This window comes from Malaclemys terrapin, chromosome 5 (assembly GCF_027887155.1).
Source record: "Malaclemys terrapin pileata isolate rMalTer1 chromosome 5, rMalTer1.hap1, whole genome shotgun sequence".
Taxonomy (NCBI): domain Eukaryota; kingdom Metazoa; phylum Chordata; order Testudines; family Emydidae; genus Malaclemys; species Malaclemys terrapin.
The window spans coordinates 5,228,411-5,242,715 of NC_071509.1; the positions used below are offsets into that span (position 1 = coordinate 5,228,411).

Below are 14,305 nucleotides of genomic sequence, written 5' to 3' on the forward strand. Positions count from 1 at the left end.
ACTGGGCTAGATGAACCTTTGGTCTGACCTAGTATGGCCGTTCTTTTGTTCTTATCGTGTACATAGAAAACAAGACATACCAGTTACATGACTACAGTTACAAAATTCAGGGACGTTTGGATCCGAGATTTTGGTTCAGGCTAGTCTCAAATTGTTACCTCTTTCTTCTGAAACCAAACGTATCTATTGCGGGCCATGCTCAGAGAGGTGCTGGGCACCTGTAGCTCCAGTTAAAGGTAATGGGAGCTGCAGGTGCTCGGCGTGATGAGGACAAAAGAAGACATTTCTGAGTTTGATTTTAGTAAGGTGAGGAAAAGGGGGGGATCATGGTTAGTGCCTAACCCCTGCTAAAGGGACACTGTCCAATTGTTTACTCCTCTTAGCATTGCAGTTATGGGAGAGTAAGCTGGACTCCCTCCAGGGTCACGCGCCATTAACAGAGAGTTTGTAGGTCCTGACTGCAGAATTTTTATTAATTATTATTATTATTTGTATCATTTTTAAGATCAGTGCTTTGCAGGTCATTAATTAGCAGGGGAACTAATCCATATTAGTATTATAAGGGTTGGATGTTTTAGACGAGAGTGGAGTGGGGGAGTTAACAGGTCCTAATCTTAAATCTTATTATTGCAGCATCTAGGAGCCTAGTCATGGACCAGGACACATTGTGCTAGGGGCACTGTCCACTGACATAACACCTAGAACAACCCTCTGCCCCCAGCTTTGCCTTTTCGATCTCAGGCCAAAGTTGCAGAAATGAAAGACAGAAAAATCACAGGCCAGATCTCCAGCTGGTATAAACCAGGACAGCAACAATGACCCCAATGTGGCCCCATATTTTGACATATAAAGTGAGCACATTTGATATGGCTTCATTAGAAGAAAACAAAACTGGAACCTTGTGATGCACCTAATTTTGATCCCTTTTCTATCAGTCCTACCATGGGACTCTTGATTTTCAACAGAGCTACGCCTTATTCATGCAAGTGTGAAATAAGAAGCAGGCCCTCTAGTTGCAATTTAAGATTAGGGCCTGTTAACTCCCCCACTCCACTCTCTTCTAAAACATCCAACCCTTATAATAAATCTATGGATTAGTTCCCCTGCTAATTAATGACCTGCAAAGCACTGTCTTAAACACTCTGCAGTCAAAGTTTATGAGTGGAGTGAAACAATTTGCAGTCTCTCATCCTCCTTGGGAAAAAATAACTAGTTTGACTTTTTTTTTTAAACATTTGCAAAGCTTGTTTTTTCCCACCCAGGTATCTCTGTCAAAAAAATGCAGTGAGCAAATCCTTGAATTTTTTTTTTTACCAGCCATTGTAATTAGCTCTGCATGTTGAAAATTACTCACTCCATCTGTAGCCCCGGCAGGTAGCTAGAGTTCACAGCTAGTGGAATCTTTGATCAGTAATTATGATGTAAAACCAAATCATCCCCCCTCCCCAGCAGTGACATCGCTACTCACTTCTACCTCCTCCACACCCTCAAATGACTCAGTCAACCGCTCCCTTAAGAGTTTGGCAGGATTTCAACAGAGTGCTTCGAAGGGTGACAAAACACCATGACATGGAAAATGGAGCGATGCTGATAGAAAACAGAGCCAGGACATTGCTCATTGTTAATACGAGCAGTTGATTTTGTTCACCACTTGGATTTCAGTTCCGAACAATACAGCACACAGGTTGTGCTGTACACAAGGAGATCCAATTGGTTTCTGCATCCATTAGGAACATGAGATTATTCGCCTTCACTTTAAACCCAGTTTAGTTGTTATACATTTGGCATATTTTTAATACTAGTTTTTCTCCACCACATATATACGTGTATGTGTGTCTCCATCAGTTGTGGGGTTCAGGTTTATTTTAATTTGGCATTGATCTTTCACCCAACCAGCGCAGCAATGGAAAGTCCTGGTTTTCTTTTGCTAATTCTGTGATCTGTGTTTTTGTCCAAAGTGGTGTGCGTTTCTCAGTGGCATTTTCATGCTTCACCTCTTTGTGTGCTCCATTTCTTACCTAGCTGCAGTGGTAGGCCTGGCTTTTTGGTTTCATTGCTGGTGTGAGCCACATAACCCACCTACACACTGCTTGGAATCAATGGGCCTGATTCTGTGTTGGATTGCCCCTTGTGTCATTTTAGATACCGGTGCAAAGGGGATGTACAATGTTACCGCACTAAAAAGGTAGGGCTCTGGCACTCGCTTTGGGCCTGGTCCAAAGCCTGCTGGAGCCAGTGAAAAGTACGGCATTGACCTGAATGGGCTCTGGATCAGACCCCCAGTGCAAGTGCAGGTGTGACCGACACAAGGCACAAGACCGTGAAGAATCAGTTCTTCTGGTCCTCGTATGGTATAAATCAAGATAATGCCACTGATCTCAATTTACACCGGCTGAGGATCTGGCCCTGTGTGTCCCTGCAGCAGGTGACTGGCAGAACGGGACTTTGCAGGCCTGACTCCCTCGCACCCCAGATACACCATTCTAATGCCCCTGGGCTCGACTCTCCTCCCATGTAGGTGAGCACAAGGGGCAGCTCCGTTGGTGAGGATGGAGTCGCTTTGGGGTAAAACAATTGTGTAAGAGGCGCACCAGCCCAATATTTCCACGTTCCATCTGTGCATTGGTGGAACGTGCTTCAGAATATACACTTCCCCCATCGTTTCCTGCACCCGTCAGAATCCATTCTTGCTATTTCTTATACTTCTGTGCCTCGGTACAGCACATTTATTCCCGTCTGTCTCCTTCTAAACTCCTTCTGCTTGGCTAGTGCTCAGCAGACACTGGCTGCCTCACTCATGTACAGTCATGTGATCTAGTGCATTACAAGAACTATATTGGGTTAAATTCTGCTGTCTGTTACACCTGGGGTAAATCCAGAATAGGGCCGTAGACTTAAGTGAAAATACGCCGGATTTACACCAGCGTAACTGAGAACATGATTTGGCCCACTAAGCTAAGTATGGCTACAATGCGTTGAGACGGATTCTCCTCTCACTTAGGCTGGTTTTAGACACTGGTGTAACTCCACTGACTTCCGCGCAGTTACTCCTGATTTATACCAGCATGGGAGCAGAATCGGCCCCCTTTGGTTTGATCCACTACTGTGTAACTCCAGTGAGGAGTCAGACGAGCATAAAACTGGAGTGACATCGGCCTGCTACCCATGAACCATTGCAAGAACCCATTTGTATACATTCTACAGCAGAGGCAGTTTGGTTTCCCATGCACCCCCCAAAAGCCCCAAATCCAACCTGGCATTTTAATCATTATGTGTATTTCTATAGTACCCATTACCATCGGACCTGGATAAAGATCCTTTCATTCTCATTGTATTCATTGGTGAAATGCAGCAATGGGACAAATTCTAAGCTCTGTAACACCAGCCTAAATCTGCAGTAACGCCACTGGCTGCAGCGGAATTACTCTGGTGTGAGCGATTAGAATGTGGTCTATATGACAAGTCAGATTCTCTGATAGTGTCAATCAACAGAGTTCCACTGAAATAGATGGAGTCTGATGGTTTACACCTGCCGAGGATCTGGCCCTTCCCCATGAGGCTAATTCTGCTCTCATTTATAGCCGTGTAATTTAACAGAAGCCAGTGAATTTACTCTAGGGGTATGTCAATGTACATGAGAACAGAATTTGGTCCATTATGCAAAGTTAAAGGACAGATCTGTTTATACTAGCAGATCTCTTCCCATTCTGTGCACTGTAACTTGGCAGGTTGACTTTTCGTTAGCTTGCTAGCCTGGGCAAAACCTGCAAATATGCTAGTGCATTAGGCTCCAATCACACAGAATATCTTGTAAGACCAATGAATGCCAGGATACCACCCTGGTTGTTTGTTGGAGAGGGAGGGAGGAAGGGAGGGAGGGCACACAGGCTATGACCTTCATTGTGTTATTTGTTTAGAATCAAAGTGTCACAAACCTAACCAAGGAACATTGTTTTTGTGCATGATTACTGGCGCAAGATGGACATTTAATCAATACTGTACACTTATCAAATGCCCTGTCTAGCGCTTCTAACTCATGCACCAATCGATTTCTACAGAATTATTTCTGTGCAGCATCCAAGTGTTGAGATTTCATTCTTATTTAAAAAACAAAATTGTCTTGCGTAGTCTACTTTCACGGAGAGTTAGGCATACCCATGTCAACAGATCATTAAACTCCTTTCCATGCAGAGCTGTTTCTAATTCAGGACATTATATTGTAGCTAGTTCTCTAATGTGCTTGAAAGTCATTTGTTTTTGTTCTTGTTGCTAATTTAAAACTTTTACTAGTAATCTTTTTGACTGATGTGAGGTGTCAGTATTCTGAAAGTGTTAATTCACTCCCAGCTCCTGAGAGTGGTATGTTACTATCTCTGAGTTCTAGCGTTTGTTTTTCCCCCCCAGAAGTAATTGTGAGCGTCCCCTTTTCCTCCCCCAATCTTCTGTGCTCCGAGGATCCTCTTCCACTTACAATCCTTTATTGTAGACAACCGCCTTACTGGTAGTGGCCATTGCAATTTCTGGCTCCAGTCGAGATGTCTCAATCTGCCAAATCAAAGAGGAGGTAAGATTAGAATTGGGCTAATATTGTCTGACAGCAACGGGAGCATGATACATCAATAACATAAATAAACAGAAGCAAGACTTTAGCTGACTTTTCTGATTTTACTTATGCTGGTGTAAATCGGGGTAACTCCATTGAAGTCAATGAGCCTGACTCTGGTCTCCTAACTAGGCAAATCTGGTGTAACCGCTGCAGGAGTCAGTGGAGAGTTATAGAAGGCCCAACGGAGTTCCTCTGCTGTGAACTGCAGGAGTGCGGCTGTAGTAACAAGCAGTAATAACAGTGCTTGGCAATTCAGTAATGCCTTTCACCTGTCATCTCAAATTGCTTTCCCATGATTGTGCTCATATCACGCCAGCTTATATTGAATTATGTTATGTGAAATGACTCATATTCCCTCCCTTTCCAACCTTTGAAATTCTATATTAATTTAAACAGCCAAACAACACATTTTTTTTAAAAAAGAAACTCTATTGTCTTATTTTACATACATTTCCCTTTCCCTTGCCTGATGCCACCTCTCTTTCCTTCCTGTCAGATCCAATCTAGTCCCCAATCCTGCAATTGGATCCACATAGATGGATGCTTTGGGTGGGATTCACAAAGGTATAGAGCGGCCTAACATCACCCTTTTGACTGTGCCACGACCCAGTGAAGTCAATGGGGCGCTCCTTGTGGGACCAAGAGTCTGCATGTTCAGATCCAATTCCAGGATCAGGGCCCTAAAGTCTCAGGAGGGGGACTAGCAGTGAAGTTGGCCTTGCTGAAGTTGGTGGCAAAAGTCCAGTTGATTTCAGTAAGACCAGGATTTCACCCCATGTCTTCCTTAGTCCTGCCATGAGTGCAGGGGACTGGACTAGATAACCTCTGGAGGTCTCTTCCAGTCCTACAATTCTATGATTCCTTCTCTCTGTAAAGCACTATGCACACCTATGGCACTATAAAGACGTGTTAAATAACATAATACACTATATAACAGACGAAATGATACACTATATAAATCTTTGAAAAGTTCATCAGTGGATCTTCTATGCTGTATATTTTAAAGGCAGCATTGTTCCATTCTCCACTGCACTTTTTCTCTATGTGAAATCTCCTTTACTTTTTCCAATCAGACTTACAAAAAAGCTTTTCTGTGATCCAAAAATAGTCGGCACCTCTGTATTTGGAGGACGAGACTGGGGTGGGAGGAATTCTTATTGTCCAATCCAGACCAGGATCCCGCCAGAAACAGGACCCTGCACCTGATAGTATCATATTTTAAAAAATCCTATACATTTAATCAGAGCTGAAGCTGACAATGCTAGGAACCCACGTTAAAATCTAAATGCTTTTGAAAATGTTTAACCTAGTTAGACAAATTAGCAAAAATTTGTGCAAAACAATTTAGGTATTTAAAATATTCAATGTTTTTAAAAACTGGAAAAACTGTTCTTAGCTTTCAGCTGCAAAAACCCAACAAAATATAACATCAAAGCAATCTTAACATGAGGTGCAACATAACCCTTCAGCAAAGCTGTTAAACAGCTACTGAGGCATCATGGGAAATAGCACTTCATTTATTCAAATGCACATATGTCAGGTTTTTGCACCATATGTCATTCCAAGCTATTTACAGTAATAATTAAATCTTAATCAACGTTTAACCTCTGTAAAATGTTTGAAGGGATCTAATCACCCTTCAGACTGCACTAATGAAGGAGAAATATATAAACATAAAAAGAAAATGATGCATAGATAGCACACCAGAAAGAACAGTAATTGCAAAATTGTATTTCTTTTAAATATAATCAGCAAATTATGTAAAGTAAGCCAGCGAGTATTTTAAGTGAAGACATCTTGGGTGTCAGAGGTGTGATCAGCTAAGTTTGTACTGCTATCCATAACAGATGTAGCATATTTTCTTTTAGTGCCATTATTAGCAACTTCACCATTTCTTCTTTCACTGAAACACAAAGTAGAGCATTATAACAGGGGGAAGCTACTCCACAAGGATAGAATAGCCTTTCCTCTCATTGTACAGGAGAAGTGACAGCCGCCATTTTGATACCAGGATTAACTCTGATCTGGCTGGTTCGGCTAGAGCTTTTCTTTCTATTTTCCCCCCTCTGATACGGAAAGAAAAGTTTTCTACACATCCATGTAGTGCAGTTTCACAGATCAGTATTAAATATCACAGCCAGAGGTGCCTGAGAATTACCTCGCTAAAAGACATAGGTAAGGGAGATATATACCTAGAGATTGTCATAGACTCACCCACATGACCTAATTCTCTGCTCTGTTAACACCCCCCCACAGTTAGGTCAGGGTGGCACAGGAAGGGAAATTCACCTTGTGTAAAGCTAAATGCACCACTTCAACCCCAGGGTGAGGATGCAGAGCTGGGTGAATCGGTGGAACAGGCATGGCAGGGAGTGTGCTGCAGCCGATTCAGACCAGGGCAGAAGCAGTTGCTGAAGACGGCGCAACCGCAGGATCCTGGCCTACCCAGGTCAAATGGCTCTGCCCGCAGAAGATGCACAAAGTGGCAGCAGCTGCTAGCCGAACCTGGTGGATGGAACAGTGAGTCGGGAGGAGCCGTGGTTTCCGCTTACGTGGGCTTGGGGTGTGAATTCATAGCGCCATTTAGCTCTCTGCACAAAGAAGGATGAATTTCACCCTCTACACAGAGGGGGATTTCTAGGGACAGCAATTTATGGGCTAGATCGGTGGCTGTCAATCTTTCCAGACGACTGTACCCCCTTTCAGGAGTCTGATCTGTCTTGCGTACCCCAGGTTTCACCTCACTTAAAAACGACTTGCTTACAAAATCAGACATAACAATACAAAAGTGTCCCAGCCGCACTCGTACTGAACAATTGCTGACTTTCTCATTTTTACCATCTAGTTATCAAATAAATCAATTGGAATGTAAATATTGTACTTGCATTTCAGTGTATCGTATATGGAGCAGTATAAACAAGTCATTGTCTGTATGAAATTGTAGTTTGTACTGACTTCGCTAGTGCTTTTTCTGTAGTCTGTTGTAAAACTAGGCAAATATCTAGATGAGTTGATGTGCCCCCTGGAAGACCTCTGCCTACCCCAGGGATATGCATACCCCTGGTTGAAAACCACTGGGCTAAATTGTGCATTGCACGCACAGCCCTGCAGTAAGTGTGGACCTGCATTGCCCCAGGGGACCTCCAGGGGGCACTCTGGTCTCCTGGGGCTCCCTGCTGCCACTGAGGAAGAACAGTTTGACACCCCTGTAAGGGCTACAGCATACTCCCCCCTACACAGCCGACCAGTCCCACCTGCGAGGCGAGGCAGGCAGGCACTGGGGTGGGAGAGGGAAGGCAGTAGGAGTGGATTAAGGATGGCAAAGAGGTGGCTAGTATTGCTGGTGTGGGAGCCGAGGAGCCAGTGGAGAAGTGATGCTGTTTGACGGAGGAAAGAATGAATTCATAGCACTGGAAGTCCATGCAGTGACAGGTCTCTTTCCAGAGACCTTTAGCAGATGATAGGGGTAAAACTGCTGTGTAAAGGATCATGGGTGCTCTGGGTACATTTTATTGCCATGTACTGTTGGGCCTACTCTTCCCTGGTTAGACCTGGGAGACTGGAAATAACTGACTGGGGATCTCTGGCACTGGGGGACGGGGAGCCCTGAGGCCAGCGCAGCCCTGCATGACTCCAATAAAGGCAACAGTGGAGATGCTATAAGCACTGGCCCGGAACTTCAGTTCCGTGTGCACTCCCAGAAGTGCGGATGTGTTGCCGACGCAGATAAAGGAACAAAGTACTTTGCCGAGGCACCAGCAATGCATCGATGAGAAACGCACCCAGGGGGCTATTCCCTTCGTTTGGAAATCAAATGGAAAAAAATAAGGTAATGATACTTTAAGGCAGTAGAGTCACAAGTCAGGGAAGGCAGTAGTTAAAGTCTCGGCAGCAGCATTAGCTTGGCTACGTCCACATACCCATGCGTAGTACTTTCCAGCCCCGTTTTGGTGTTAAAAGTATGTTAAACAGGTATGTTGTTAGGTCAGCTGCCAGTATCCTGGAATCCGCTCAGCCTGGCTTTGGGCCAGGGAATGGTACTGAGACTCTTGGTTCTGACAGATGTCCACCCACTGTCCAGCGAAAAGGGAAGTCCATCCGTACTTATCCTGCTGGGCCGCTGTAGCATTTGATACCAATGATCAGCAAATACTTCTGCCTCATCTCCAAGAAGGTCTAGAGTGAATGGAAATGACCTAATCAGGGACTTCCTCCCAGATAACTCGGAGGGCTGCTATGGGCATTGGTGTATGTGCCTCCATACCTCTCACTTGCAGTGCATTACCAAGCTCAATCCTCTTCCACACTCCATGAAGCTGTTGGAACTGTTGGTGAGACAACAGGGGCCGGAGTGCCTGTGGCACGGAGATGATACCCAGCTGTTACAGCTACTTCACACCAACTGCAAACAGAAGATGCAAACAGCATCTTCACCCAGCTCTCTCGGTGCCTGGCCAAAATCAGCTCCTGGAGAAAGAGGGCCAGCTAAAGCTAAATGACTGTGGTGATGCTGGTGGGAAGAGGGAAATGCTCCGGAGAACCGACTTCCTCTCTTTTAAGGGCATTTGCCCTCATGTTAAGTGAGTCCACAGCCCGGGGTCCTTCTGGACTCCTAAGTGCTACGAGGTGCCAAAACAGTCCTGGAGGGAGAAAAGCTCCAACTTCCCTCTTTGACTGGCCAGAAGACCGCAGCCCAGCCAATCAAACACTAGCCTGGCGACCGTGATCTGCATATTCGTGATCTCCAGGTTTGGCTCTTGCAGCTCGTTATAACGAGGAATGAAGCCCCATACCCTGAAAATGCTTCGGGGTGCAAAGGAAGCATCCCCCTGCTTGGCAACTCAGATGGCCAGGAACACATGTCCCTGGCCCTCCACCTTCTGAACTGGCTCACCCCTGACTGCAGCGTCATGGACTCGATTTGGAGACCAAGCGTTACATCACCCCCCCTCTCCTCACCCACAAGGGGTGGCTCAGGGGGAGGAAGTCCTACAGAGATCTGTTGGGGGAGAGCAGGGTATGCCTCCAGGCTTCGGAATAGGATCTAGCACCCAGCCCCAAACTCTGGGGGATCTGCAGAAGGTCACGATAATTGATGTAGAGGCCCTGTACCTCCCCAGCTGCTCTGGGCCCTGGTGGCCACCCCCATCTCACTCCCTGGTAGCGCAGTTCCATTGAAGTCCTGCTACCAGGCCCTTCCTTGGTCATGGCCACCCCATGAGTCCCCTTTAAAGAGATAAGTCCACCAGAAAGGGTGCTCCAAGGAACAGGGAGTAAAGCCCCACTTCACTGGGCAAGTGGGGGAGATGTGTGTCTGCTGGGCCCCAAACCCACCCATATGGGGTGACTAATCTCTGTCCCTCCCCAAGGAGCATCCTTTGTGAGGTGTGGTTAAAATGGTGCCGGTTCTCCTTTCCATGTGGGAGGTCAGCGCTACACAGCAGACTTGGGGGGGGGGAGACGATCCCCCATTAAATCAGGGATAATAGTTGCTGGGAGGCCTGGGAGAAAAGGGACTTGAGTTTTGGCAGTGGGAGAAGGTGGGTCGGGAGTGGGAGAACGGCTCAAGAACCCACGGAAGGGAATTGGAGTTTACAGTCCCTGTGACCCAAGAGTGCTGAAAAGGGTCAGGGAGAGAATGTGGTACCCTCAAGAGTGGGAGACCCACTCGGTAATGTGAAATGTCAAACCAAGGAGGAGCAAAGCTACCCTGTGCCTGCCAAAGAAACCTTTACCGTCGACGTCAGCAGGAGCTGGCTCGGTCCTGGGAAATGACCTGGACGCACAGCAAGGCAGAAAAGGTGCTTTTCACAGCAGGGAACAAGCTATGCTATTCCTGTTCTTGTCAAGTCGAGCTGGCCGGTTTGCCCGGGACTAGCCCTAGGACTAAATATTATCCCCCCCACCAGTTACGTTCTGGGATTCGATGCAGTTCTGACAAGCCTGCATCCTCCCTCCAGCAGATTACCAGGTGCATTTAAAACAAATCCACCCTATGTCCCTCCTCAAGCATCTGTTTATGAATGAGCATAACCCAGCATGGCAAAGCCGGCTTTCCAGCCATGCTCTTGACCCAGTGAAATGTATCCCTTGAGGGGAACAAAGGCGCTTTAATGGGAAAGCCTCTTGTCGGTGGCCGCTGTGAGTGAGTTCCATTCCCCCGTCTGTCCCCTGCCGTGGAAGCCTCTCTCCTCTAATCAGTACAGACAAGGCTAATTGGGGTGATAAAGAACTGGCTCCGAGAGCTGGCGTGGGCTGGCAGAACAAATGGTGCGGTGGTCACAGCTGGGACTGTGGAGACAGAGAGAAAGCGTGTGATACAGGCTCCGGGAGCTGAAAGTTTAATCAGCCCATGTTGCGTGCGGGTCTGCGAGGTGGGGGGTTGTGTGTGTTTTGCATTCGCTGCTGACATGGGTGTAACGTACACGCGCGTCCGGTGAAGCAGAAGCAGGCAGAAAGCAGATGCTTTTTGTTGAGGATTGATAATCATTTCTCTCCCGGCTCGGGAAAAGGTGTAGAAAGGAATGTGCTCCTAAGGGTGTAAGGAGGGAGACAGGTCTAGGCTTTCTGCCAGGGATCCTGTAATGATATGGAAGGCAGTTAGGGGAGACAGGACCAGATGGATTTGGAATACAGCTAATCGCGCCGCCAAAAAACACCACCACAAAAAACAGTTTTCTAGAGGGGAGGGTCAACATGTATTGACTGAGGCTCCATCATGAGGAGGTGGGGGAAGGGGATCTGGGCTTGGTTCTCTTGTTCTATGGGGCAGGAGTAAAAAGAGAGATGACGGTGGTAGAGTTCAAACAGAAGTGTTGATGCAGAACTTGCTGGGTGAGGATCCATGGCCAATGTTATGTAGGTCAGACTAATTGATCATAATGGTCCGTTCTGGCCTCATAATCTATGAATCCACCCGGAGTGGGATGGTGGAACCCAGAGCACCTACCAAATGGCATTTTCAAACAAATGGGGCTAAAATCCAGTGTAGCTGTCGCTCACTGATTATTCTGTGTATTACAGCAGCATCTAGAGAGGCCAAACAGGACCTGGGGTCCCTGGTGCTGTACAATCGAAGAAGTCACAGCCTACCCTGCAGGGGATGGACAAGCAATTGAGTAGGTTTTTATCCTCTTTCGTTCCTGCAGTAAGATCGCCTATGCAGACTGTAACTGGCTTCTACAGCGCTCCCACGTTATTTCAGAATTCCGTTTTTTTTACTGACAGTAAATGAAACCATGTTGTTAATAGGGATAAAATTCAAAAATGGAACCAGAACCCTGCGGTGCCATGTTTATTTTTATAAGGCTGAGGACTGCTCTCCAAAAAAAGAAAAACAATTGAAAATGCATTTAAAAAGACAGCAAACCCTGCTCTCTTCTCTTCAGATCAAAGAGAACTTCCACAAAGTTCCCCTAGCTCCCAAAAATTGAAACTCTCTCTCTCTCTTTTTCTCTCTCATTAAAAGGCAGAATCAGGAAGGAAAGTGGGATTTGCTAATGTGAGAGCAGCTTGGAGAGTTCCCCTTCCACAAAACTACTGGGCAGAATTCTCCTTGTGGCATCTGCGCAGCCCCACTGACACCAAGCTGTTGCAGTGAAAGGAAGAGCAAGATCTGGAAATAAATGGTCCAATCTTGCGCTCAAAGCTCTGACGTTGCCTGAATGGAGACGGCAGGGTCCGGGTGCACAAACCTTGCATGCCTTTAATTCCCCCATCGTCTCCATGTGTTTATCATGATTCCATCTGATTAACAGCTTCCTGCCAGTGCTGGATGCAGGGAAATCAGCCATAACTGCATCCCGTGTTACTTTTCATTAGATTATAAGGCCTGGGGCGGAGACTGATAACATCTACTATGGGGCCAGGGAATATTAGGATAATCTAGTCCGATTTCCTGCAAAGCACAGGCCAAAGAACATTGACCAGGGATTTTTCCATCTGGCCCAACCACTTGTGACTGAATTAGAGCAGATAATTTAGAAAGACATCCAGCCTCAATTTAAAGACTCCCAGTGATCTTACCATACCTGGTCCATGGTTATTTACCGTCGCTGTTAAAAATTTGCATCATATTTCCAGTTGGAATTTTTCTAACTTCAAACTTCCAGTCACCAAATCTTGTTGTGCCTCTACCTGCTAGATTAAAGAGCCCTCTGCTTTCAGAAATCTTCTCCCTCTGTAGGTACTTACCGACTATTATTAAACAGCCTCTTAATCGTCTCTTCGAATAGACCGAGATGCTCAAGGATCTCAACGTATGGCATGTTTACAAGACTTTGAATCATTCTTATAACGCTTTACCGACCCCTTTCCAATTTTTCAGCATCCTTTTAAAAATATGCCCTGGTCTCACTACTGCCATATATAGTGGTAATAACGCCTCCCTACTTCGACTCAATATCCCCCCGTTTATGGATCCAAGGATTGTGTCGCCCCGGGAGCTCACATTCAGCTCCAGTCCTTTCCAGAGTCACTGCGTTCCAGACTGTAGCCCTGTTTTACAAACAGGGCCTTTGCCTGGTCCCACGATGCACGACCGTGTATTTGGCTGTATAAAAACACATTGTGCTAGTCTGCAATGAGCGTGGGCTGCATCGAAACGCGACACCGTACAAATGGCCCCTTTCGCTAACCAGACCTGATGCCTGGGTGTGTCCAGAGTCAGATCTGCTGGCAGAATAAGCTTTTCCTACATTTACTACTGCGACCCCTGCAAAGCCAACCCAGGGAACAAGAGCCTGAATCTACTTGGTGTCATGCATCATCAATAGAACTGCGAACTGAATTCCAATGTGCAGTGCCAAATTTTACCCAGGCAATCCTACTGAAGTCAACAGACAGAACGTGGAGACAATGAGATGGCACGGATGTGACAATGTGGCCTGCAGAATCTTTATTGCTGGGGACTGTGGCCCAAGGACCCTTTGGTGTCAACTGACAGATGGCGTGAGGGATGCATAGGGTTTTACAGGGATTCCCTGTATACAAAGGGAGGCAGGTGACGTCTCTGCCGAGAGGCAGTAGCTCACTGCTCACGATAATCATTTCAAAAACGTACAGACGGATAATACTGAAGGAGTTAAGTGTCTCTCCTGGGAATTATGTTCTTAAAGCCTTGAAGTTAAAGGCAGGTCCTGAGGTGGTGACAGGTCTGGGACAGGTTCCCTTCAGGCAAGGGGGTAGCAGACCCTTCTCTCTCTCTCTCTCTGCTCATGTGTGTACTGTGCGTTGTATGTCCTACCATGGGCGGCTATTTGCATACTGAGCCAGATCTTCAACAAGAGCGTGGAAAATCTATACGAGAGAAAATCTACAGGAAAAAACAAAACCAACAGAGGGGTTTGCTGTTTATGAGTAAAGACAATGAACTTGAGGGGGTATAACTGGGTGTACAGAGGTACACCCTGGATTCTTTACCTAGGGGGGACAAGCTGGCAGCGTTTTTCGTCTCATGAGAAAAGGATCCCAGCCAGGCCTGGATGAAAACTGCTGGAAGGACTTTGGGGTGAGCATTGCTCTATAAGACATGGAAGCATTTATCTAAATAAGTCTAGGCTCTAGAACGCCAGTGATGATTTTATTTTATAGGTAACCCTGTTTCCAATACTTCTACTTGCTATCACTCGAATCTCTATTCTCTGTTAACTAAGGTTTGGCTTGTTTTCACTATAAGCATAGCGACGTTCTGTGTGCTAA

General features: G+C 46.1%; 1 protein-coding gene across 1 annotated transcript in view; it reads right to left on the reverse strand.

Annotated features, from left to right (window-relative positions):
• Positions 1-3,965: 3,965 nt before the first annotated feature.
• Positions 3,966-14,305, reverse strand: part of SFXN5 (sideroflexin 5) — a 171,635-nt gene continuing 161,295 nt past the window's right edge. The window contains exon 14 of the mRNA XM_054028792.1: positions 3,966-4,545. Within this exon, the coding sequence (XP_053884767.1) occupies positions 4,468-4,545 (78 nt within the window). The 3' untranslated portion in view covers positions 3,966-4,467. The remainder of the gene's footprint in view (positions 4,546-14,305) is intronic.